The sequence below is a fragment of the Nicotiana tabacum genome, chromosome 8 (assembly GCF_000715075.1).
Source record: "Nicotiana tabacum cultivar K326 chromosome 8, ASM71507v2, whole genome shotgun sequence".
NCBI lineage: Eukaryota > Viridiplantae > Streptophyta > Magnoliopsida > Solanales > Solanaceae > Nicotiana > Nicotiana tabacum.
The window spans coordinates 204,015,896-204,043,399 of NC_134087.1; the positions used below are offsets into that span (position 1 = coordinate 204,015,896).

At 39.8% G+C, this 27,504-nt stretch overlaps 2 protein-coding genes across 2 annotated transcripts; both read right to left on the bottom strand.

Annotated features, from left to right (window-relative positions):
* Nucleotides 1-2,971: 2,971 nt before the first annotated feature.
* LOC107771766 (putative xyloglucan endotransglucosylase/hydrolase protein 26) lies at nt 2,972-4,814 on the bottom strand. The gene is made up of 4 exons (XM_075218861.1): nt 4,639-4,814; nt 4,129-4,229; nt 3,756-3,949; nt 2,972-3,574 (listed from the first exon to the last, which is right to left on the bottom strand). Exons 1-4 carry the CDS (start codon nt 4,805-4,807, stop codon nt 3,166-3,168), a joined length of 873 nt encoding a protein of 290 aa, XP_075074962.1. The 5' UTR covers nt 4,808-4,814; the 3' UTR covers nt 2,972-3,165.
* A 6,625-nt stretch (nt 4,815-11,439) lies between these two features.
* Nucleotides 11,440-12,570, bottom strand: LOC142163507 (uncharacterized). The gene has a single exon (XM_075220801.1). It carries the CDS (start codon nt 12,568-12,570, stop codon nt 11,440-11,442), a length of 1,131 nt encoding a protein of 376 aa, XP_075076902.1.
* Between the last annotated feature and the right edge of the window lie 14,934 nt (nt 12,571-27,504).

Consider the following 27,504-nt stretch of genomic DNA (forward strand, 5'->3'; position numbering starts at 1 on the left):
AATTTAACGTTGCTCCAATGCTCCCCTTATATACAAATCTAAATTAATTTATTTCTTGCTGATCAATGATCATTTGTCACAAATTGAAGAGCTTTAGGTTAACTTATTATTAAATTTTCTTTTCTTGACTTAATACTTCGTGTGAAAGTGTTTTATTTTATAGAATTTGACGTTTGTTTTACAGCTGGGACGCGGCTTGGAGTTATAAAATGACGTGCATCAGACTAATGAAAAGGCTCGACTTAGCAAGTTATCAACTAAAATAACTTTTGTAAAAATTGCACGAGGCGCCCTATTTGGTCGTTCTCATTTAACCTATACCCATTTTTTTAAATTCTTTTTTAATTTGTATCCACTTTTTAAATAAATTCAGCCCATTTTCTCCTCCTCTTTCTCCTCCTTCGTTTTCTTCTTCTTTTTCTTCTTTCGGTTACAATATATCTCCAACCCGTTTTCCAAATGCATTTATATCAGTTCTTTGAAGTTTTTTTAAAAATATTATTTAGCATAAAGATGAGACTTGAACATTAATTGTAATTGTAATAAATAGGACCATGAATGAATTGAGGGATCCTGTGATCGTAATTGTTTCCATTGTATTTTCCTGAAACAGTTACCCTGTTGCTACTGAGTTGCAGGTAGCTGAAATTCTAACGGAGTCTTTGACGCTTAATGAAACTCCAATACCAACAAAAGTTGCCCGGCTTATGCTTGTCTCAGATATTCTCCACAATAGTAGTGCTCATGTTGATGAGTACGTTATTAGTTTTTTTAGGAAATGAGTAATAGCTTATACAGTGCTAGTGCTGACGTTTTTACAATTGAACTAAATAACTTCAGCTCTAGAGCTGAAGTTCGACAGTTGTAAAACAAAACTGCTAGTTACAAAAATAAAAACTTCAGCTCTAGAGCTGAAGTTCGCCAGTTACAAAACAAAAACTTCAGCTCTAGAGTTAAACTTTAGGCCCGTCTACTAGAAAGGCTGAAGTTTTGCGTGATTGCCTTTGCTACTTCAGCCCCATATGCTAAAGTTATGCGAAAAAGCGGGTACGCTTGCAATTTTTTTTGCAAAGCGGACATAAGTTAAAACGTGACACAAAAAGCGGGTATAGATGTAAATCCCTCTTCTTTTGGTTTCTCATTCGATGATTAAATTCAAATTTACGCTCGAAATTTTATGTTAGAACTTAAGAGTAAACACACCCTAATAAAAGTGACTTTGTACTTGCAAAGGCGGCATATACATATACGTGACCTAAAGTCAAAATTTAATGTGAGGCCTAATTTTTCCAAAAAAAAAAAGATTATAATATATTTTTATTTAAAGTCTATTTTTCTAACTTTTTGAGATGCAAAATTATTAACAATTTTCTTATAATCGTTTTCTCTTAATAATTCATTTTCAATTAATAATTTGGCCACACATTAAATTTTTGTTAAGGTATTATTGGTCTTGGACAATATAAGCATTTGGAAAAGAATCAAAGTCTTTTTACTTAATTCAATATATATATTGGAGTATATTAACAGTTTTAATTCATCAAATTTAGATGTTAGAAAAATTATCCACGCTACCTATTTATAAGTAAGTCAAAGGATTACTTTATTTAAATATCTAAAAAATATCCTTCTTTCTATATGAAAAGTCTACATTTATATTAAAAGTACTAAATATTACTCCCACTAGTCCAAAATAAGTGATTTTTTGGCTATTTTTTTGTAGTCCAAAATAAGTGATTTTTCCAGATTTCAAGAATGAATGAATTAATTTTTTTCCTACATTGTCCTTGGAGTAAATAGTGTTGGAATATGTGTTAGGAGTGTTTATGTGAGATAAAAGGTTAATATGGTCAATTCTATTGCTAATTAATGCTAAAAGATGAATTTCTTAATCTGTATGAAAACATCCAAAAAATCACTTATTTTGAACCGGAAGGAGTATTATTTTAAAGTACCTATAAATCGGTTATTTTTGAAAAATGGGCACCCCAAATTTGGGGGGCTTTAAGGCACAAGCCTTAGTAGGTAGAACATTAGAGCCGGTCTTGTATGCACGGGGCTCAAAGAAGATTTCTCTTTTCCATGTTCAAATAAGAAATATTATAAACTAAATTCTATTTCCCCCCCCACCCCACCCCACCCCACCCCACCCACCCACCCACAAAATCGCTGTATTATATACACCATCTAATTAATCTAATTCTTGTTGATTAATAATCATTTGTCACAAACTGAAGAAAGTTAGGTTAACTTATTTCTTCAATTTTCTTTTCTTGACTATGAATACTTTGTATGAAAGTGTTTTATTTTACGTTAATTTGATTTTTTTTCTCTTCATATTTATAGGATAATATTTGATGACACTATATTTACTCAAAATATAAAATAAGCCAATAAACATCATAAATTCTTTACAAAATTGGAGCCTCATATCAAGAAGTACAATGGTTGGCTTAAATTGTTACAAAATAAAAAGTATTGTTAAGTTGATTAATTATTTGAAGTGTCCAAATAAATTAAAAAGTGTAACTAGTGCTCCAAAATCGTCATAGCGTTGTTTTGCAACATTGCAAAAATACTTTAGCGTATATAAGAAGTCTTAAAATTTAGATTATCAGAGTCTCCTTGCTATAATTTGCTTTCCACTGTTTGTTTTTTTAAAAATATATAGTTATGGATGACTAATGGTAGATGGGATCTTTACGCGAATAGTGATTGATTTACTATTTATTTTTTCTAGTTGTTATACATAATTATACACTGATAATACAAGGCGATACATATATTATATATGAAATATACATATATTATACATTTGCCTGCTATTTTTAATTTAAGTGATTAGGTGAATGACAATTTAGGCTAGTTCTTCATAGTAGATGATGATCCTTTCACAAAATATGGACCTTGAGATGGAGCTTAATACAAACATTCAAATTTTATTAGAAAAGAATGAGATACATAACTCAGATCAACTCAGCAAGATCTTCTTGCGGAAAACAACCAAAAAGAAAGAATTGATAACAAAAAATAACAAACATGAGAAGCAAAATAAGAAAATGGAAAAAGTGCAGCTTTCACTTTGACGTCCTTCTCGATTCATGTGTCATCCTTGCGTATAGTCCATACTAATCTTTCCTGTATCGTTTCAATATTGACATCCTTCTAGTTTTGTGGCAATGTACACTCAGTAGGCATAACTCCCTTAAATCGTGTAGTATCTTTGCAATAATCATAAATCATGTATTTGCTCCTAATTGAGTTCATTTGATCCACTTTAGGAGCACTCAATTTACTGTATAAAGGAAAATTCCACCAATTGGATTTAGTAGGAATAGCACATTGAACAATACTCAATGGTCCATTCCAATAACAAGCTCTTGGCCTAAACTTACGATATGTTGCAATAAATGGTGCATTTGTCCAATCAATTTTATCACGTCCACCTCTTGTTGCCCATTCATCTGCATTCCAAAGGCTAGAGTATATTCTCATTCCTTGTTGGTTTGGAAATGGAATTCCTTTGAGTTGATAATTTCTAAATACCCTAATTGGAATACCATCAACATACCATCTGGAAAAAAAAAGTAGTGACATATCAAATTTCAAGATTCTCTTCTCTTTATATATATATATATATATATATATATATATATATATATATATATATATATATATATATATATATATACTCTTGGCCGCTAAGTAGTAATGATATATATAGCAAACAAGATAGTCGAAAAAAATAGACTTACACGACTGCATTAGGATTCCAATGAATGGTGTAGTTGTGAAAATCTGCAGTTGGATCAAACCAAGGATAGAATTGCTGCTCCTTGTTTCCAACACCTTGGGTGTAAATGTTTGTGTGGATAATGTAAGGTTGTCCTGATACATTTCCTAAAAACTCGAAACCAATCTCATCATGTTTGGTGCCAGTAGAAGATAGCTGCACGAATCAATAAACAAACAATGTCTTATTATACACTAGTAGTTTAAATAGTTTAAAACTCCTAATTTTTTGTACAACTGGTTGAGTAATCTAACAACTTTTATATGTAGTAAGTTGAATTCCAAAAAGGTTTATTAAGAAAAATTCAAACTTAAATATTGTACAATTGTACTTACATAGTATGTTGTAACAGTTCCAGCGGAGTTGTTAGGTACCAACTTGATAAGCATTTCAAAGCTACCAAAGAGAAATGTTCTCTTTGATTGCGCACCAGAACCTGAAGTTAAAACCAAATTAGTCAGTAATATTGTCAACCCGAAGATTCAAAATTTAGTTATCTTCTGCTCGATCAAACATAAGTTGTCATTGTTTGTAACCCCTTTTTCACTTAGTTATTTGGGCAGACACTCGCCACGAGCCAGAGGTGGATTTAGAGCAGGTTCTGTGATTTCAACTAAAGCGACCATTTTTTTCCATGATGCAAACTATATATGAATACATATGTAAAAATAATTTGAAATTCTTTTCAATATATCCACATATATAGTAAGATCACACGTATACTTAACCGGCAGACTCTAAATTCTGGATTCCCCTACAGCTCGAGCAGTCACAAGGGAAGGCTACACAAGTAATTAAGTATTTTTTTGCACATATCATACATATGAAAAGAAAACTAAACTTGCCTGCAGATTTATCAAGGACAAGTTGAAGATCATCCCCAAGCATTTGACAATGATGAGCACCCCAATTGATATACATGCTACTTGAGATCTTTGCATTGACTATAGCACAATGAAATGCAAATGTTGCAATGATCAAAACCAAGGAATTAAAAGCTATGAATTTGGCCATCTTTATAAATTTGTGAGTAACTTGAAATGGCACGTTTTGCTCTTAGGCTGTGTAGGCTTTATATAGCTGAAAATTAAGACCCTTTCTATTTATATATTTTGCTGTCCACGTCTGAAATTGACATTCTAAGAGTTGAGTAGGTTATGGTTTTTATTGTTCAAAATAGGCACTTGGCAATTATTAAGAAATCTGGTTGCATGTATGTTGAATCAGCTGATGTATGGGCAAGAAAAAAAGAATGAAATATTAGTGAATATAATTGAAGTTACAGCCGGACATGAGTCTAAAAATAATTAGAACTTTTTGATAATTTAAAGACAGGGTAAGTAATATTTGTACTATCAATATATTATTTAATCAGTTATAATAAATTATTTACTGTATAACAGAGAGGATATTTAGAATATATTCTATAAATAATTAGTTTGAGAACTAATTGAGGTAAATATTGTTGGAAGATTATGAAAAGGTTGCAAAATAGAAGTAGCACGGCTGGGACACGGCTTGGGGTTAATATGAAATAACGTGCATGAGACTAATGGAAAGGCTCGACTTGGCCAGCTTCTACGGAGTTATCAACTAAACCATGGGTTTTCTTTCTCTTTTTCATTGCATAATTGCAGGAAAAATTAGCTACGAACTACCAATCTGTTAGTCTAGTTTGACTCGAATTTTTGTCACGTCAAGCTTCCTGACGTACTTATACGAGCTGGTATTTTGTGCACTACGGGGCGATGACTAGCCCTGCTCAACACCGTACACGCTTCTCTTGAGCACTTCATTTAGCGTAGCTAGAGCTTCATTTACGGGTTCCGTGATATTTAGTAACTTTTGTCCAAATTTTATATTTGTCTTAATATATTCATCGAATATGTGCAAATTATTAATTTATAATTGAATAACTTAGAAGAACTAGAATTTCAAATTCATAAGATTCAAATCCTGACTCCATGAAAAAATTATCTACTCAGTCACTCAGTATATATATATATATATATATATATATATATATATCAATTTAAATTAATTAAATTCCAAATGATCGTTTGTCAAAATTTGAAGAGAGTTAAGATAATCGTTCCAGAAAATTTAAAGTGAGTTATTTTATTGAAGTTTGTTTTCTTCAATATTAGAATAATTTCAGCCGAACATTCTACTAGTGCATTTCCTTTTTTTTTTTTTTTGGTAAACTGGATAATTATATATATAACAAAAATAGTTACACTACAGTTTGAGAGGCTAAACTCTCAACAGTTGCATTGTAATTGTTTTGCACTACATTGGGGTTACCCCTAATATTACATGCAAAAAGAGTTTCTACGATGTCTGCCCACATAATTTTGTTTACAAACACCGGAAGAACTGCCAAAACTTTTGTCCATCCAAACATTTTCTTTACTGCTCCTTCCTTTGCGAGGAGGTCCGCTGCCTAGTTCAGCTCTCTGAAATCATGTCCAAGTGTTGGATTCCCAATTGCTCCATCAATGATCTGCATTCAAAAATAATGGAGTTATAGTGGAGGTTTCCCTCATTTAATCTTATGACTTGTTCAGAATCAGTGCTAATTTGTAGAGGGGTGAAGTTGTGGTCAAGGACTATTTTTAGACCCTGCCAGAGGGCTTGAAGTTCTGCCTCTATACTGGTGGTATGTGGTATATCCTTTATGTATCCTACCACCCAGTCACCTCTGTTATTCCTGAAGACGCCCCTAGCTCCTCCTACACCTGTTTTTGGTCAAGCAACCCTATATGTGTTGAGTTTGTAGATGCCATTAAGTGGGGTTCCCATTGGATGTGTATTGCAATATTTTTTTCCTTGTTATTGTGGTGGACAACAACAAGGTAGTACTTTGTAGCTCTAGCAATGGTTTGGGAAACATCGGTGAAATTCCTCTTTTTGTCAAAGACATTATTATTCCTAGTGAGCTAGATGCTCCAAAAGCAGAAAGGCATTAGCGTTTTCCGGTCAATAGAAGAATTGAAATGCATGTTCTTGACCTTATTCCATGTTTGTTCCCAATTGATCAATGTAAACACAAGGTATGAATGTCAATCATGGTTTGTACACTCCTCTGTCAGTAAATGCTAGAAGGTTTTCACATTGATGCACTCAAAGAAAATGTAGTTAATGTCCTCCACTCTAGAGGTGCAAAAATAGCACACATTGGGTTTATATTTAAGCCTATGTTATTTAGGTGCTTGGCAGTGGGAAACCTGTTGTGCTGCATCATCCATGTGAATATTTTTATTTTATTAGGGAATTTTAGAGCCCGTTTGGACATAAGAATTTTTTCACTTTTTTCGATTTTTTTTATTTTTTTTTCGAAACTAGTGTTTGGCCATAAAATTTTCAATTTTCACTTGAAGATGAATTTTGAAATTTTTCAAAAATTTAAAAAATTTCAAAAAACTGTTTTTCAAGATTTACACTCAGATCACTCACAAAACTTCAAAACAACCTAAAAAATTATATTCATGTCTAAATAAAACTCTAATTTTCAAATACCATTTTCACTTGAAAATAAATTTTACTTTTTTTGGAATTTTATAATTCTTATGTCCAAACGCCCACTTAGTTTCCAAATGCAGCCAAAGGAATCATCCTGCCCATTACTGGGGTTTAGCTCAGAGCTAATAAGATTGTAGGCTGACTTATAGTACTAAAAAGCCCATCACCATTGAGGTTCCAAATAAGTTTTTATCACTGTTGATAGAAGCAGGGATGAATGTGGAATGGATCACACTTGTAATATCCATGGGGAAAGGGTAATGAACAACACCAAGGTTCCATTTCCCATTATGAATGATGTAGCTTATCTTTAGGATCAAGTCAGAGTTATGCCAAGGTCCATGAATGATTGAGTTTAGGGGTTGTATATTGGGGATTCAGTTGTCAGCAATGAAGTTGACTCTATACTCTTTATGGACAACCCATCTGGATGCCTTAATACATACTTTCCATCCTTCTTGTATGCATTGCCAAGTCCTAGTCTTTGCTTTAATCCTAACCTGGCTTCCACTACAGTGCTTCCCCATTAAGACCTTAGCTCAGATTGTGTTAGTGTTTTGGTATAATCGCCAAGCTAGGCTGGTGAGACTGGCTTTGTTTTTCATCTGGGCTTACTGTAGACCAAGAACCCCCCCCCACGCGCGCATTCTTTGTCTTAGTCATAGTAACCCATTTGATCAGGTGCACTTCCTTTTTTCTGCAATGGTTCCCAATACAAAGTTCCTTTGGATTCTGTCAATCTGGTTAGTGATGTGTGAAGACAGATTTATATATTGCATCACATGGTTGTGGATGCTTCACATGCTTGCTTCTGCCAAGGTTTTACGACCAGTCATGTTTAGCAGCTTAGTATTCCATCCAGCCAACCTAGTGTTCATGCTATCATTAATAAATTGGAAGTCTCTATTGGTAGGCATTTTGTGAAAGATGGGGAACCCTAGATACTTACCAAACTTACAGCTTTTCCTAATTCCTAGCATAAAACTACAACTATTGCCCAGTCCTCCTTGCAATTAGCAGAGAAGATTACCTTAAATTGTTTAAAATTAACCTTTTGGCCTGAAGCACCGTTAAACTCTTCTAAGGTTGCCAATATAATATCACAATTTTTCTTATTAGATCTACCAAAGAGGGTGAGATTATCAGCAAAGAAAAGATGAGATATTTTGGGACCATTCTTGCTGATGCTAGTGGGGATCGAGTTCTTCCTGAGGAGTGCTTAGTGATAAGTAGGGATTTTACCACTTATTTGCTCTCTTTTACTTCCGTTTTAGCTCAAAAAGGCCTAAAGATATTCCTAGAAACTAACGAAATGTGCTTGCTTGCAGGAATATTGGAAAACAAGCCAAAGAAGTCAAAATCAACTCATAAAGGAGTCAAAAGTGAACAAGAATCAAAACAGGGCAAAAAGGCTAGTAGTGCAGACCGCACAATTCTACTACGGCCGTAGAGAAGAGATTCAGAGAGTAGTCTTTGGGCCAGCTGAAGGCATGCAAATGAATTGTGCAGTCACATGATGTCATATACAACCACACTCATTGTTATGCGTTCGCAGAAGTGAAGAATCAGAGATCTGGGTTTAAGTCCAAAGTCAAGGAGTGTGGGCCGCATCATTTTTGTGCGGACCGCAGAAGTCCTGAAGTACCAAGCCCAAGTTCTAGGAATGCGGACCGCACGATAATTGTGCGGCTGCAGAAGCTCATTGTACGAACCGCACCAGAATTATGCGACCGCACAACCTTCGCAGGGGCGTTTTTGTCAGATATTTTCAGCTTAGTATAAATAAACGTTTTATCATTTTTAGGTTAAGTTCAGTTTTGGGAAGATCACCTGAGCCGTTTTCTTTACTGTTTTGAGTAATTTTGTAGTAGATTAACTTCTAAACATTAGATTTTCTTTCTCTAATCAATTATTATGCATTCTATCTTAATTTCTTGTATTTCTTTATTTTTCATGAGTAGCTAAATCTCTAGCTAGGGTTGTGGCCCAACCCTAGCATGGGTACTTAATTGGTATTTGATTTAGGGATTGTTTGTGATTGGGTTAGCGATATTTAGCCTTGTTCATACTTGTATTCAGAATTAATGGTTGCAAACATTGATTCATGCCTATTTGACTTACACTCTACTTGAGAAAGAGAGATTAAGTCTAGGAAAATTTGGCTAACAAGAAATAGGGGTAAACTCAAGAAATTAATAGCCCCAATTAAAGAGTCAAATCTAGAATAGTAAGACCCGACTTGAGCATATATCACTTGATTTGTGCAATACCCATTTGGACTTGAGAAAGCCAAATTGGGCAAAATCATTCAAACTACCGAGAAGTGTAGAGTAGGTAATTCCGTGTGATTGTTATATTACGAACCCGACTAATCAAACTTGCCTAGAGTTTACAACCCGTTAGGTAACCACCTAGGTGGAAGTCACAACCCTAGATCCTTTATCATTTGAAAAAACAACCAAAACCAAAAACATTATCTTCTAGTTTATTATTTGCAATCAATAGCTTAAAGTAGAAATAGAACAACAAACAAGAATGCGGAAGTGTAAATTGAGGCACATTATACAACTACACTAGGTGTATACCTAATCCTATTTCTAATTCCCTGAAGATTCGACCCCGACTCGCATTGAATTTTATTATTGCTTCAACCGCCTCATTACCTATAATTGTGGTGTGAGTTTGGGCAATATCACTTGGTCAATATTCCTTGACAACCTTTCCATACAAACAATGAACAAATATGGGGAGATTGGGTCTCTCTGCCTGATTCCTCTGGAAGGGTGGAAAGGCTCTGTTTGGCTTCAGATTGACCAAGATGGAGATGGAACTAGAAGAGATACAAGAGAGAATCAAATTGGTCATATTTGGTGGGAACTTAAAGAACATTAAGGAGTCCCTAGTAAAAGACCACTCAAGTCTGTCAAAGGATTTTTCTAAGTCAATCTTTAGGACCATGTTAGCATTTTTGCCTTTTATCTTTTGGAATTGGGTGATGTATTCCTGGACAATAATGGTATTATCCGCAGCTAGTGGTGGCAAAATAATTAAAAAAATAGTTAACCACCCATATTATCCATTAAAAAATGGGTTGGATAATGACCTTTTTAAAAATGGGTCAAATATGGATAAGAACCATATTATCCATTTAGAAAATAATAACCAATGGATAAATAATGAATTTAACTTTTACATTTATAAAACCTCAAATTAGGGGTTCCTCAAGTTTGGGAGATTAGGAATTCTCCCAAAAGTGATCATATTCAGGAAGTCATGGATAATATATTACTCATATTATCCGTCGATTAACTCATTTTTTATCCGTATTAAATATGGGTCGAGTTGGATAATTTATCCATTTTTCATTACCCTTTTTCGACCCAATCCATATCTGACCCGCCCATTTGCCACTCTTATCTGCAGCTCTCCTATTGGAGAGGAAACTGGCTTGAGTGGGGCCAATTATGTTCTTGAGTATGGGTTTAATCCTATTCATAATGATCTCTTTGACAAGCTTATACATTGTGTTACACAACCCAATTGGTCTAAATTTTTTTTAGCATAGTGGCATTTTGACATTTAAGGATCAAGAACATGAGAGTCTTATATACTTCAGGTGGCATTGTTGATGTGGAAAACACCTTCTCACAGAAGTTGGTGACTTGAGTAGAGAGAATGTTTCAGTACTTTTGGCATAAGAAGAGGTGTAATCCATCAGGCTCAGGTACCTTAAAGGGTTTGAAACAATCAATAGCTTTAATTTCAGAGGACCTAAGAGGGAGTGCAAGGGATTCTCTCATGCTATCAGTTAGGACCAGTGGAGTGTCATCATAACAATTGCTTTTGTAGCTAGATGAGACATGGGATGTGGTCAAGAGGTTTCCAAAAAACCTTCTGATGGATTCCTCCATGAGTTAGGGGTCTTTAATTTGGTTGCCTACTTTATTTGTTAAGCTTGGGATCTTGTTTCTCCTTCTTTTGTTAATGGTAATGGTGCAAAAGAAACTAGTATTGACATCTCCTTCACACAGCCAGCTAATCCTAGATTTGCGCTTCCAAAAATCCTCCTCATTCTTAAAGATAGCTGAGAACTCAGGTTGGAGGTTAGTTTCTAAGCTCTGAAGTTATCTGCTGAAAGGGTATGCATTAGATCTCTGAATGCCGTTGATCTTGGCCAAAATGTGCTTCTTTTTGTGGAAGATGTCACAAAAAACATGCCTATTCCAGGTGGTAACATTGGTCTTAGAAATATTGGTGTTCCCGAAAAGGTCGCTTGTGGATTGATTATGAACAATAGATATAAACTCTGGGTGGCTACACCACATAGACTCAAATCTAAATGGCCTCCTATGGTCATTGTATTGTTGACTTGTAATGGTGATGAGTAATGGGCAGCGATTAGAGTGGGCCCTAGGAAGGTGTGTTACTGTGGATTCAAGGTATAACTCAATCCATTCATCAGTGGCAAAACATCTATCAAGCTTTTCTAAGATTAGGTCTTGCATATTGGTGTATCTTTTATTAGACCAAGTATATTTAGATCTCTTGAAGCCTAGGTCAACTATTCTACATTGGTTCAAGCAATTCCAAAAATGGGTGCTTCTACTATTATTAGTATTGTTACCACCAAATTTATCTCTGGCTTTTAGGACTTCATTAAAGTCACCTGCTACAAACCAATTACCTTTATAAACAGTGGCCATGTCCTCAAGGGACTGCCAAAATCTAATTCTATCATGAATATGACCACTAGCATAAATAGCAGAGAAGAGCCATTTAGAGTCATCAGGGGCTACCTTAATTGTTGCATGAACACCGTGAGGCGTGGTACATACTGCCTCTTGCTTCACTAGGTTATCTTTCCACATAACAACAATACCCACATATTGCCCTATGGTAGGGGACTGAAACTGGGCTGATAATTGGATCTCAACAGTCAGGTGTGTATGGTCTGCCATTCTTGTCTCAAGGAGAAAAAGAACAACAAGGTTGTGCAGCTTGACCATATAGGCACAATGCCTGTAGAACTCAGTACTGTTGGCTCCCCTCGCATTCCATATTATGAAATTCATCAATAATGAGATTTGAGATGGGGCTTTCCTCTTGAGGCCCTTCCCCTTTCCCACAATGGTTGCTTTCACTCGTCCCAGCATTTGACTTAAGGCTACTGACGAGTTCCTTGAGTTTGGAGATGAGAGAACCCGAAGATCTAGTTTGCAACTTATGAGCTTTCTAGGGCATAGAGCAATAAGCATTTCTCCGAACGGCTCTTTGAACTCGATCTCCTAAGTTTCTTGCATAAGTACTCTTGTCTTTGTGGCTCCTAGTTTTTCCAATATGTTTTCTAGGTCTGCCTTGGACTCCTTGAGGTACACTAGGGTATGATTTTTCTCTTTGATTAATTTATCCATCGCCATTGACTAGTTTGAGGTTGGGGGAAACGGCTGGTCCACCTATGGCCACAAGGTGAAAGTAGGTGATCGGACTGGTGTTTCCAAGTTCATCATTGGGAAGAAAGGCATGGTCTGGCACAACTGGCCCATCAGATTGTTGATTTCCTCCAAAGACAGTGGTTGTTGGGTGCCCATATATTGGGCCTGAAGGAGGGTAGACAACCACAGTTGGTGGCCGAAGTTGGATAGGCCTTGGTGAAGGAGATGGTTGTGACCAGCTTGGCCAAGTAGTGGGGGTTTCGAATTACCTCTGAGATGGGTATTGTCCCTATCGAGAAGTTCAAGGGAAAGGCAATACCCTACAGTGCCATCTCCAACCATGAGGTTAGAATGTGATCTATGGGGAGTGAGGGGTAGACACCAATAGTAGAGTGGTGTTTTGGTGGTTACAAAGGTTATTTGGGTTCGCTATTGGGAAAGTATTCTTTGGGTAATCTTCCGATTTCACTTAATGACAGAGGCATCCCTTTAGTTTTTTGGTTATAATTCGTTTGGTGACTGTTGGGTTTCGTGTTGTGGCTTTTGAGATCTTTGCTCAATCTTGAAGGATTGACGCCCAGTGTCACTTTATAACTCAGAGGGTGTAATTGATTTTTATCCGGCAATTGATTACCTCTATTGTGAGAGGCCAAGTCAGAGAGGGTATCAAGATCGGTGGACTGTGGGTTTGGGGTAGTATTGGGCTAGGGCGCTGTAGAGGAGTGTTGGCCCACATCATCAAAATTTTTGGTTTTCAGAGCATAATTTCCCAAATGGGAGGGCGCCTTCTGACTTTAAGAAATTGCTCGATTTGGGGAAGATAGTGGTTAAGTTTGGTGTAGGGTCCGCCTCTTTCACCTCTCCCCGACGATTATCTTTATTTGGATTTTGGGGGGAACCCATTTTTCCAAAAAAGTATCTTTTGTCATTGGGTCAGGTGCGTATAGATATAGCTTTAACCGGTGAATTTCTTTTGTGGGCTAGCATGTGTACTGCTCGTGTTGATGCTTGGGATTGGGCCACTGTGAGGTAGGCCCCTTTTTAGGTTCATATCTTTTTTCCCTTTAGTTGGGTTAATAGGCTTCTTGTTGGGCCCCAGAACATACGTAGCCCCCTTATTTTTGGGCTGTGGTCGTCGGAATCCATGGCCATATTGGCTTGAGTTCATGGAACGTACCTGAGTAGGTATTGAACCTCTTTACTTGGGTATTGGCTTCATCTGGCATTTTCTCATGTTTTTATCTTTGTTGTTGTGCACCCTTAGTTGTATTGTGTCTGTATTTAGAGAAAGGGACAATGCGCCATTGAGAACTTTGGTCCTTTGTGGTAGCATAACTACTGAAGTTGCTGAGGGGTGTGGCTTGATGGTTTTATTGAGTGGGAATGGTAATAAAATCACAGTTCCTAAGGGCGTGGCCAATTCTCCCACATCCCGTACATAATATTCCTTCCCTTTTGTACATGACTGATTGGTTATGGGTGTCAATAGTAACATTCATGGTTATAAGAATATCTAATGGAACCTGTACGCATATTATAGCATATCTACCTCTTAGTATAGAAGAGGTGCATGTATCAATCTTTAGTAGTTTACACACTCTTTACCCACATATTCTAGTATTGATTTGTCATAGAATTCTGTTGGCAACTGTGGCAGCCTTATCCATACCGCCGTTATGGCTAATTTTGATTTCACTGGTACAAAATTGGGTTCCCATCTGCGGATTGATAGGAAGTGTCTAGTGATAAGTTAGGATTTTAACGTGTTTATGCCTCTACTTGCCTATGCTTTGAATATAAATTGCTACAAAATAGTCCCAAAATGCTCACAAATTGTACTTGATTACAGGTTTAATCGACAAAGTGACGAAATGTCAAAGATCAGCTTAAAAAGGAGAAAAACCCGCTCAAGTTTCAAAGACCAAGAGAATTGAAGAAGAAAGGGCCTAGTGCGGACCGCACAACAGTGACCGCGGCCGCACTAGGAGGTTCAGAGATATGACATATTCAGGCTTAAAGTCACGCGACCGCGGTAGGATTTTCGCGGTCCGCGGTGAAGCTTCGCGGCCGCACTCCTGCTTTGTGTGGTCCGCGTTCGTAAGGTTCAGAGAGTTGGGCAAGGGACCAAAACCATGCCGAGCAGTCCGCGTCCTGTTTGTGCACACCGCGCCAGACCCTCTACGCGGTCGCGCTGCACTTTCATGCGGTCCGCGTCTTCCAGTTCAAAGAACTTAAAGTTGAAGTCAAAAGAGCTTGTGCGGCCGCGGTTGCTTTTGTGCGGCCCGCACTTACCCCGAAGGGGTATTTTTGTCCAGTTTTTTCAGCCCACTATAAATAGGATATTTTACCATTTTTAGGTTAAGTTTTGTATTCAGAAACGCAGTTGAGCTCGTGAGACCGATATTGTAGCCATTTCTTTGGCATTTTTGCTTCCCATTAACAATAGATTATTGTAGTTTCTTCTTAGTAATTAATTAATATGTTTAGTTCTTCATCTATTTCTTCATTGTCTTCTTTAATTATGTGTAGCTAAACCTATTAGCTAGGGTTGTAGCTCAACCCTAGTGTGGGTAATTGATGGGTGTTGCCATCTAGGATTGGATTGATATTGGGTTTTTGCTATTTGGGTTGATTTTATGTTTTTATTCAAGAATTGATGGTTGCAAACACTGATTCAAGTTTAGTGGGTTTAACTCTTCTCGAAAGAGAGAGTTTATGACCCCAAAATTGACCCAACAAGGAATTGGGATGGGCCCATGAGAAATGGTAGTCCCAATTAACGGGTTAAATCTCGAGAGAGTAATCACCCTACTTGAACCCTAGTTGCTTGGTCTCATTGGCCTACCCAATTGATCTCGAGAGAGTCAATTATGCAAAATCACTCTCTCTACCGAGAGGTGTGAGAGTGGGTGCAATTGTGCAACGGTTACAGCATAATCCCCAAATATGTCAATCTATCCTTAGTAACATCTACCCGTCAATTAGCCACCTAGGTGATGCTACGACCTTAGTGCTCTTCTACCCATTAATTACAACTTAACAATATTCTCTTAGCATAATTTAGCTTTAATCCTTAGTTTTATAATAGTAGTTATAAATAGAAAAACTCAAAAAATGTTTGAAGTGACAATAGAAGCACAACCGCAACTCTAGGATAGACAGAAAATACAACTCCACTACTAGCTCCCTGTGGAAATTCGATCTCGTACCTCTATTCAGGTAAAAGCAATTGCGATCCGCTCTTCCTACCATAGCGTAGTGTCGAGTCGGCAGCGATCACTTTTTGGCACCGTTGCCGGCGAGCTTACGGTGTTGACTATCTGTTTAGTTAGTTTTGTGTTTTGCTTCTCTTTTCTTTTTGTTTACTAATTTTTTTTGTGTCGATCAATCAGGTACAATGGCTCTTAATGAAAATGACCCTCTCGGCAATGTGATAGCGGGGAGGAGGTAGAGGATCTAGAACGAGATGAGGTCTTACCTCAAGTTCCACGGAGAGGCCGAAATGCCAATGTAAATGCAAATGAGAACAACAATATTCCAGACCCTCCTCCGGCACTGCCGAGAGTGGCTCCCAGAGTTTTACCAAATCAAGGATATGCCAGTGCTATTATTCCTCCCCGAATCCGGGCGGGGAACTTTCAAATCACAAATGTTATGTTGACCTTGCTCGAGCAAAGAGGGTATTTCACGGGTGCCTTCGATCAAAATGCCTACAAGAACTTGAAGGGGTTCATAGATACATGCTGGGGTAGCAAGCAGATAAATGTGTCCGAGGATGCGTTGAGATTGAGGCTTTTCCCGTTCTCTCTTCGGGGTAAAGCATTGGATTGGTTAGAAAGGCTCCCCAATCATTCTATTACAACATGGGATGAATTGGCGGGCAAATTTATTGCCAAGTTCTTTTCTCCAAGTCATATGGAAGCTCTTCAGGATGGAATTCTAGCTTTCAAGCAAGAGCCAACGGAACCTTTGCACGAGATATAGGAAAGATATAGAACAATGGTGAAAGAGTGCCCTAATAACGACATGACCGAAGCTATGATTCAACAAACCTTTTATCGGGGCATCAACACCACGAATCAATGCATTGTGAACCAATTGGCCGGAGGGAACTTTATGAACTTTCTTACCAAGAGGCATGTGATATACTTGATGAAAGGGCCGAAACCTCTTTGGCATGGCAAAGTCGAGAAAATATGCCCCAAGGTGACCCCACTGTCATCCATTTACACAAGGAATTGCACGATCATGGCCAATCCATCGCCGAGCTTACAACAACTATGAATCAATTGGCAAAGGCGCAATTGCAACAAGTCCAAAACCCGCACCAAGTCAATGCAATGGAAGGTGTTTCTATGTTGAAAAGGAGGCAAAGAGGACAACAACCTCAAGGTAATTGTGAACAATATGACAACAACAATGATGGTGGTTGTTATTCAAATGAGTGCTATGATGACCAAAGTAAAGAGGTCCAATATGTCAATAACTACCAAGGAAATAGAGGCAACGCTTCGATTCAACAATGACGTCCTCAAGGAAATTGGGGCAATCAACAACAAGACGGAGGTAATTGGAATAACAACAACCAAAACAACAATTGGGGTAATAAAAGCAACCAAGGGAATTGGAATGGTAATAACAATAATTGGGGCAACAACAACAATCAAGGAGGGTGGAACAATAGCGGGAACCAAGGTAACAGGGGGCAAGGCTTTCAAAGGCCCCCTATGTACCAACAACCGAACAATCCACCCCCTTTACTTCTCAAGGTCCGAGTTCGTCCAGAAGTGACATGGGGAGAATTGAAAGCACGTTCGAGCAAATGATGAAAAAGAACCAAGATTCTGAGGCCTAATTATCTTCGCATAACACATCCATCCGGAACTTGGAGGTGCAATTAGGCCAAATCTCTCAAGCATTGAATACTCATCCCAAGGGTGCTCTACCAAGTGATACGGTGGTGAACCCGAAGGGTGGGAATAATAATCATGTGATGGCGGTTACAACAAGAAGTGGGAGAGGTGGTGATGTGAATGCCTCAATGCATAAGCAAGTTATGGATGAAGATGTTGAGTTGCGGGATGATGATGTACCTTTGATTGTTGATGGTGTGGTTAATCAAAATGTGAACAATGATGTGCGGATTGATATTAATGATGAAGTAGAGGTAGAGACTCAAGATGCCGTGAACCTGTCTAGGGAACATGTGATTGACATGCCCGAGCCGGTTGTACAAAAGGCCAAGGCACCTTTGCCTAGACCACCTCCACCTTATCCTCAACGGTTAGCAAAGCAAAAGAGTGACAATAAATTCAAAAAATTCATTGACATGATGAAGAGCCTCACAATCAATGTCCCTTTGGTTGAGGCACTTGAGCAAATGTCAGGGTATGCGAAGTTCATGAAAGATTTGGTTACAAATAAGAGGTCGATGGAGTGTGAAACAATTAAGATGACTCATCAAGTGAGTGCCATAGTGCATTCAACGGCACCCAAGCTTGAGGATCCCGGAGCTTTTACTATCCCTTGTACTATCAGAAGTACGGATTTTGCTAAGGCCCTTTGTGACTTGGGGACTAGTATTAATTTGATGGCGTACTCGGTCTTCAAGACTTTGGGAATTGGGCAACCTCGACCTACCTAAATGAGACTTCAAATGGCGGATCGATCGATGAAGAAACCCTTAGTAATAATTGATGATGTTCTTGTCCGTGTTGATAAATTCATATTGCCGGCCAACTTTGTCATATTAGATTATGAGGTGGACTTTGAAGTGCCGATTATTCTTGGGAGACCTTTCCTAGCCATGTGGAAGGAGTTGGTTGATATTGAAGCGGGTGAGTTGACTTTTCGAGTGGAGGATGAGAAGGTGGTATTCCATGTTTTCAAATCAATGAGATAACACAATAGCATGGAGGTGTGTTCATTTGTGGACATTGTCACAGCTGTGATAGTGGATGACACAAGTTCCATGATCAATGTTGAAGATCCTCTTGAGGTCGTGCTTCTTAATGTGGATGTCAATGAAGATGCTAGTAGAGTGGAGTGCGTGAATTCATTGCATGGTATGGGGTCATATTCTTATGAGCCTAGAAGGCTATCTTTAGATCTTAAAAACCGCAAAACTCCACCAACAAAGCCATCGATTGAGGAGCCACCAGTGTTGGAGTTGAAGCCACTTCCTCCACACCTCAGGTATGAATTCTTGGGTTCAAATTCTACTTTACCTGTTATTCTTTCTTCTTGCCTTACTAACATGCAGGTCGAGGCCACCTTGGTGGTTCTTCAAAAGCGAAAAAGGGCAATCAGATGGACTCTAGCTGATATTCGGGGTATAAGCCCCGCCTTTTGCATGCATAAAATCATATTGGAGGAGGATGCGAGGCCTTCACTTGAGCATCAAAGAAGACTAAATGAGGCTATGCAAGAAGTAGTAAAGAAAGAGGTTATCAAGTGGCTTGACGCCGTTGTGGTTTATCCCATTTCTGACAGTTCATGGACTTCTCTGGTGCAATATGTACTGAAGAAAGGTGGAATGATTGTGGTGACCAATGACAACAATGAGCTTATTCCGACTCGGACAGTGACGAGTTGGAGAGTTTGTATGGATTACCGGAAGCTTAACAAGGTGACTAGAAAAGATCATTTCCCGTTGCCGTTCCTTGACCAAATGCTTGATCGTCTGGTTGGCCGGGCTTTCTAATACTTTTTGGATGGTTACTCGGGGTACAATCAAATTCTCATTGCCCCGGAGGACCAAGAGAAGACGACCTTTACATGTCCTTATGGCACATTCGCTTTCTCGAGGATGCCATTTGGATTGTGTAATGCTCCGGTAACCTTCCAACGTTGCATGATGGCTATTTTCACCGACATGGTGGAGGATATATTGGAGGTCTTCATGGATGATTTTAACGTGGTTGGGGATTCTTTTGAGGAATGCTTGGTAAACTTGGATAGAGTGTTGGCTCGGTGTGAAGATACCAACCTTGTTCTAAACTTGGAAAAGTGTCATTTTATGGTAGAAGAAGGTATAGTGTTGGGTCACAAGATCTCGAAACGAGGAATTGAAGTTGATAAGGCCAAGATCGAGGTTATTTCAAGGCTTCATCCCCATACTTCTGTCAAAGGGGTGAGGAGTTTTCTTGGGCACGCGGGTTTCTACCGGAGGTTCATCAAAGATTTTTCTAAGGTAGTTAACCCGTTGTCTTGCTATAGAAAGATGCCAAGTTTGTTTTCGATGAGAAGTGCATGAATGCTTTTGAGCTCCTTAAACAAAAGTTGACAACTACCCCAATCATCACCGCACCAAATTGGAGCTTACCATTTGAGCTCATGTGCGATGCTAGTGACGTTGCGGTGGGGGCGGTTTTAGGCCAAAGGATCAACAAGATGTTCCATCCGGTGTACTACTCAAGAAAGACCATGAATGAGGCTCAAAAGAACTACGCAGTCACCGAAAAGGAGTTATTGGCTATTGTTTTTGCTATGGAAAAGTTCTGTCCTTACCTTATGGGGGCCAAAGTTATTGTGCATACCGACCATGCCGCCCTTAGGTATTTGATGACCAAGAAAGATTCAAAGGCAAAATTGATGAGATGGGTTCTTCTTCTTCAAGAATTTGATTTAGAAATTGTTGACCGGAAGGGTAGTGAGAATCAAGTGGCGGACAACTTGTCCCGTTTAGAGGAGGAGGGGAGGCCTTGTGACGGCCTTGAGATCAATGATACATTTCCCGACGAGCAACTCCTTGCGGTGTCAATGAGTGAAATGTCGTAGTTCGCCGATGTTGCAAATTATCTTGTTACTGGAATCATCCCGTGTGAGCTCTCTTCTAACCAAAGGAAAAAGCTCAAGCGGGATAGTTTGGATTTCTATTGGGATGAGCCATACTTGTTCAAGGTTTGCACGGATGGTGTGATTCGTAGATGTGTCCCGGAGGAGGAACAATTGAGTATCCTAGAGGCTTGCCATTCTTCACCCTATGGTGGACATCATGGCGGGACGAGGATGACCTCAAAGGTACTCAGTTGCGGATTTTATTGGCCTACCTTGTTTAAAGATGTCAGTGATGTGGTCAAAATATATGATGAATGCCAACGAGCCGGAGGAATTTCAAAAAGGGATGAGATGCCCCTCAATACGATTCTCGAGGTAGATATTTTTGATGTTTGGGGCCTCGACTTCATGGGTCCTTTTGTGAGCTCTTGTGGAAACACTTACATTCTTGTGGCGGTAGATTATATCTCCAAGTGGGTTGAAACCGTGGCTTTGCCCAATAATGAAGCCCGGAGTGTGATAGCATTTTTGAAAAAGAGTATTTTTACAAGGTTTGGCACTCCTCGTGCTATCAATAGTGATGGGGGGTCTCACTTTTGCAACAAGGCTTTTGATTCATTGCTTGCCAAATATGGAGTTAATCACAAAGTTACCACCCCCTATCATGCTCAAGCTAGTGGTCAAGTGGAAGTCTCCAACCGAGAAATTAAGAGTATCTTGTCCAAAACTGTCAATGATAATAGGACCGATTGGTCAAAAAATTGGATGATGCTCTTTGGGCCTATCGGACAGATTACAAGACCCCAATTGGTATGTCTCCGTACCGGTTGGTGTTTGGGAAAGCTTTCCATCTTCCGATGGAATTGGAGCACAAGGCTATGTGGGCCTTGAGGAAGTTGAACTTAGAATGGGATGTTGCTGCAAATCTGAGGGTTGAACAACTCAATGCACTCGATGAGTTTAAATTCCATGCATACTTCAATTCATCCTTGTACAAGGACAAAATGAAGTACATTCACGAAAAATATGCTCGGGGCAAGGAATTCAAAGTTGGGGATTTGGTTCTCTTGTTTAATTCCCGGTTACGTCTGTTTCTGGGTAAGCTCAAGTCAAAGTGGAGTGAGCCATTTGAAGTTACGTTCGTGACCTTGTTTGGTGCTCTTGATCTAAAAACAAAAATGGTGAGTCTTCAGAGTTAATGGCCATCGGGTCAAGCATTATCTTGGAAAGTTCGATGGCAGCCACGTAGTGGCGCTTCTTCATCTAAAGTGATGTGGTGTTAACATGCGTCGTACCGCAACATTAAATCAGGTACTTCTTGGGAGGCAGCCTATGTCCTTTTTTTCTTTCTCTTTGATTTTCTTTGTAGCTTAGGATTTTTGAGCTAATTGTTTGTGAGATGTTGCAGGGATTGTGTTGAAGCAGTGCAAAACAAAGTATGAAAATTGCATAGTCTCTGAAGTTGCCAGTGCGGCCGCGGTGCACTTTGTGCGGTCCGCACCGGCATGAGTTTAGAAGGGGACTCTCTGAAGTTCTTCACCGCAGTCGCGGTCAAGTCAGGAGGACTTACGCGGCCGTGTTCCACTTTTGTACGGTCCACGTAGGGTGATTACTGAAGGGTCACACAAATAAACCCAATGCGGTCCGAGGTCGCTTTTGTGCAGCCACACTGGTAGGTGAGTACTAGTCCCACTGGGTGTCTATAAATAGAGACCAAGGGTATCATTTTACCCTTTTCGCGATTTGAAAACCCAGAACCCTAATTCTACTGTTCATCCTCTTCCAACACTGAAATTATTGCTTGCTTGGATAAATTGCATCCATTCTTCCTAATCCTGGTAACACTTAATGCATTCATGATTAATTACTTTCTTATTTTCATTTTATTTGCTTGCCAGTAGTCTGTAACTTCTTTTTCTTCACAATTGTTTTCGAATTGTTAGTCTAGGTTAGATTTCATGTTAGTTTAAAGTAACTAAGGATTGGGTAACTGAGTAGGGGTAAAATTTTGAACAAAAATAGAAGAAAACATGAAACCCTAGCTTAGTCCCTAAAATTGACCCAGTGCGGCCCGCTGTCGCCTTAGCGCGGTCCGCGGTGCCCTAACGCGGTCCACGTTACACTTCCACACGGTCCGCGATGCTTAATTGACTGAGGAAATACTTATGCCCAGCGCGGCCGTGGTAACTTTTATGCAGTCCGCGCTGGCGCAATGCGGCCGCGTACCCATTTTACGCGGACCGCGGTGCTTAGATTCAGAGAGGGACTTTAGTTTATACATGATCAACACGGACCGCAGTTGCCTTTGCGCGTTCCGTGGTACCCCCAATGCGGCCGCGCTCCCTTGCACGCGGGCCGCGGTGCCTGGATCTGCAACAGTGTCTGCAATAATCTTTTTGCTGTCTGCAACTTTAATTCATTCACCTTCTTCACTGCCTGTGCTTAAACTAACAATGTTAGATGCGTTTGCTTGCAGACAATGGTAAAACAACGAGGAAGAGGTGCCAAACAACCCGGCCGAGGTGACCCCTCCTGGGGAGGAAAAGGAAAACAAGTTAAACTCACTCCTCGACCTAAACTGAAAACAAGGAAACAAGTTGTTATAGATGACCAATCGAGGAGTGAGTACGGACCCTCTCAAGACCTCTCTTCTGACTCTGGACCAGCTCCTGCAGTCCCAGCTTCACATACTGCCCAAGCCCTACAACGTGTACCTTCTTAGTCGTCTGATGGCTCAGCAGCAGGCAGCGATGAATACTCCACCTCCCCCATAACTTCAGTATCTGGGGAGAGTGCAGAAGGTGGGACTAATAGTGATAATGAGGTACCAGACAGTGGTGTGCCCCAGGTTGGGGGTGTTCAACGAACTAGAAAACTTGAAGTTTGGGAAGATCGATTTGTCAGCCAGGTGATGTTCCACAAGTTTAGGGAATGGTGGTCGTCACTGAAGTTGATTCTTGAGAGAAGCTTCATTGACAATGACCTTCTACCCCTACACCCCAATGTGCATAGACAGTTTCAGGCTCGAGTGGTTTGGGAGTTCTTTAAAGACAATTGTTTGAAGGCGAATGAGCATATGGTCAAGGAATTTTACAGCAATGTGGCCCATATCTTGAAGGGCACTAAGGTGACTAAGGTGAAAAACAAAAATGTGGTATTCACCGGGAGGGCACTGAATGAATACTTGGGGTTTATTGATGAAGATGAGTCCCTTTACAATGAAAAGTTAGCAATAGGCGAGGAGGTTCGTTCGTGGTTAGCTTTATACCTGGCAATCCCGGGTACAGTTCCAGAGTGGTTACAAGCAGGGGCCAAAATACTTCGGAGAACTTTCAACTTCGAGGCTAGAGGGTGGTTGACCTTTGTGTGTAGTCGGCTCGACCCAACCACCCATGATCAGACTATTCCACTTGCCTGGGCGGTTCTTATTGCTTATATTATGGCAGGCTATCCTATCAACATGGGCAATGTGATATCCCACACTATTTCTGCAGTGGGGGTTGGGCATGACCGGAACTACCTTTTTCCCAGCACCCTCACTATGTATTTCCGGGACTTGGAAGTGGAGAAGAGACTGTTTGATGTCAAGGTCAAACCTGTGGCTCCGTTCTCCTGGTACAGTTTGAAGGGATCAAACAACCCCAAGAACAAAAATTACAAGTCGTCTGCTTCTACCCCAGCTGGCCAGTCTGAGGAGCCAGTTGCGGTAGAGTCTTCTGTTGAGCCCTCCACAGAGCCTTCCACCATGCCTGCTGCCACCACTGTTGATGATTTGCCTCCATGACCCTCCTCTTCTACTGGCCCCAGTACTTCAGCTGGCCCGGGGGTTCCTTCTTCCCGGACTCATCCTTTCACGGCCCATCAGTTGAGTCGGACACTAGCCAGTTTGAACAACTGGATGTCAGCTACGACATCTAAGTTGTCTACATTGTCTGCTACAGTTGAGGCCCACTCAGCACCTTCCACTGCTCAAATTCCTCAGTCCATTGAGGATACACTGAAAAAGCTCCTGGACAATCAGGAGAAGATTATGAGGATTCAGGATGCCTTGACTAAGGTGGTGGATTCACATGGCAAGGCTTTGACGAAGCTTGCCAAGGAGCACAAGAAGATGAGGAAGTCAAGGGCTTCCAAGGAGTTGGTGAAAGTGCTAAGGACTGATGTGGACAAGCTATTGGCAGACCAAATGCCTTTAGACTTGCTATTCGGGGATCCAGCCCCAGCAGCACCACCAGTGCCACAGTCATAGCATGAGCAGGAGCAGGCACCCAAGCCTCCAAGGAAGAAGAGGAAGCTCTCCAGTTCAGTTGGTGCAGTTATTGAGCTAGCAGACCCAAAAGAGACCCCCTCCAGTGATGCACCTATCATCCAGCCGGTCCAAGAGCAGGCCCCACTCCCAGCAGCTGAGCAGCAGGAGATCGGGAACCAGTCTGAGGTTCCCGTACATATAGAGGACTTGGAGACCACTGATGATCCCATGCAGACGGACCAGGCCTAGGGAGCTCCTATATCCTTTACTTTGTTTTTGATGCTTATTTGATAGTTGGCATTGAGGACAATGCCAGCTTTTATTCGTGGGGGTACACCCTACTTTTATCTGGATGACTGTATATATAGATTCTTAGTTTATGTTTTTGTTGATTTTTTTTATTTTGGGCTGTATATAACTTTACATTTCTGTATGTATTCATCCCCATTGTATATTCTACTCCCCTATTGTACATATTCATTCTATTTTCTATTTTTGCAAAAAAAATTTGTTTTAAGCTTTGTAGTTAGGCTCGTAGCCTCTTGTTTTGTTTTTGACGCTTCCAATAAGCCCTTGGTTTTCTTAATGCCACGGTTCTTTCTAAGGGTGGAGTATTGTGCGAACCGGGTGGCTCTTCCCAATGATAGATGGCATGATAACCTTCTTAAGGGTTTGAGTCCGTTTCTTTGATTTTTCCTTTGTTTTTGATAGTTGTAGTTAAAGGTACCTCAAGCAAAGCTTCGCTTGGGCCTAGCACATTTGCCTCTGATCCCATGGTCAAAGACATAATGTTGTGTTCTGGATGGTGAAAGTCGTGGCTTTGAGACTCTTGCGTTGACCAAACAATCATCATGTGGTCTTTTCGGACCATTGTGTGCTTGAATCGTAACTAAGGTCGTGGTGGGCCCTCGACTCGATGTATTTAGCAATCCCCTAGCGTGTGTGGTGAGGAATCGAAATGTGAGTCCAAGTCCCAAGCCAATGGTCTAGAACTTGCCCTGAATGTTTGTTGAGGCAAAATCCTAGGTGAAATTTGACTTGAGAAGTGATTATAGGCTCTCATTGATTCAAATGTTAAGTTGAACAATTCCATAGCCTACTAATGAGATGATCCCTAGTTAACCCTTTTGAGCTTTAAACCTTTTTCTTTCAAGAACCAATGCTACAAACCTATACCCGTTCTAAATGATTACCCTCTCTTGGAACCCAAATCTTCCCTTGAGTAATGGCAAATATCTAAGTTTGGGGGGAGAGACAAGAAAGGAAGCAAAGTGGTAAAAAGGTACAAAAGCAAAAGAAAAGGAAGGCAATGAAAAAGCAAGAAAATAAAAAGACAAAAAGAAAGTCCAATGTGAACAAGAATAAAAAAGGGACTCAAGGAAAACAAAAGTGAAAAAGATGTGTGGAAAAAGTAGAAAAAGGAGAAATGTTTTGAACTGTATAAGAAAGAGTGACAATGTGTCTCTCTAACCCCTTGTAAAGAAGTGAAATACTTAAAAGAGTTTAGAGAGTTGTGCCAAATTGAATCAAAAGAAGTGCTTAAGGGAAGATTGAACCCACTTGAATAAAAATATGTCCTACCCTTACCTAAAATCTTTCACAATGACTCCACAAAAGCCCTATTTGATCTCGAGTTGAAGGGAGTTACATTAGTGGATACTTACATAAGGGGCAAGCATAAGGTACTTAGAGCCGGACTTGTGACCTTCTTCTTGAGAGAGATGAGTGAAATTCCATTAACCTCAGTTTATGTGTCAATACTTAAAAGGTGAGGCTCGCTTAGGGAGAGTTGAGGATGTGGGAGTTTGGGTTCCAAAATGACCAAAGTAATTGAGATAAGCTCTTTGATGAAATGTGTCAACTCTTGATGCTCTTGTGTCACACTTGATCCATAGTTTTCAAAGTTTTAAATGTGTTAATGATGCATTCGTATTGAAGGCAATTGTTAGTCCCAATTGATGTTTGTTGAGGTTAGTTTAGGATAGCTGGAATTACTTGGATGTTCCTTTAAGGGGTGGGTCTTATTTTGTTTGCTTGAGGACAAGCAAAGGCTTAAGTTTGGGGGAGTTGATAAGTTAGGATTTTAACGTGTTTATGCCTCTACTTGCCTATGCTTTGAATATATTTTGCTACAAAATAGTCCCAAAATGCTCACAAGTTGTGCTTGATTGCAGGTTTGATCGACAAAGTAACGAAATGTCAAAGATCGGCTCAAAAAGGAGTGAAACCTGTTCAAGTATCAAAGACCAAGAGAATTAAAGAAGAAAGGGCCTAGTGCGGACCGCACAATAGAGACCACAGCCGCACTAGGAGGTTCAGAGATATTCAGGATTAAAGTCACACGGCCGCGATAGGATTTTTGCGGTCTGCGGTGAAGCTTCGCGGCCACACTCCTGCTTTGTGCGATCCGCGTTCATAAGGTTCAGAGAGTTGGGCAAGGGACCAAAACCATGCCGCGCAGTCCGCGTCCTGTTTGTGCACACCGCGCCAGACCCTCTACGTGGCCGCGCTGCACTTTCACGCGGTCCACGTCTTCCAGTTTAGAGAACTTAAAGTTGAAGTCAAAAGAGCCAGTGCGGCCGCGGTTGCTTTTGTGCGGCCCGCACTGACCCCGCAGGGGTATTTTTGTCCAATTTTTCCAGCTCACTATATGTGAGCACGTGATTTTTGCCCTATGTGAGAATTACTCTCAAAAATTCAAAATTAAACAATTTTCCTTTGTGTGCAAT

Excerpts from the sequence above, each read along its gene's own strand:
- LOC107771766 (XM_075218861.1), bottom strand. The coding sequence starts at position 4,807 with ATGGCCAAATTCATAGCTTTTAATTCCTTGGTTTTGATCATTGCAACA. Across the intron at positions 3,950-4,128 it reads GAACTGTTACAACATACTAT|CTATCTTCTACTGGCACCAA; the intron begins GTAAGTACAATT and ends TGATTCGTGCAG. Across the intron at positions 3,575-3,755 it reads TGGAATCCTAATGCAGTCGT|ATGGTATGTTGATGGTATTC; the intron begins GTAAGTCTATTT and ends TTTTTTTTCCAG.
- LOC142163507 (XM_075220801.1), bottom strand. The coding sequence starts at position 12,570 with ATGCTTATTGCTCTATGCCCTAGAAAGCTCATAAGTTGCAAACTAGAT.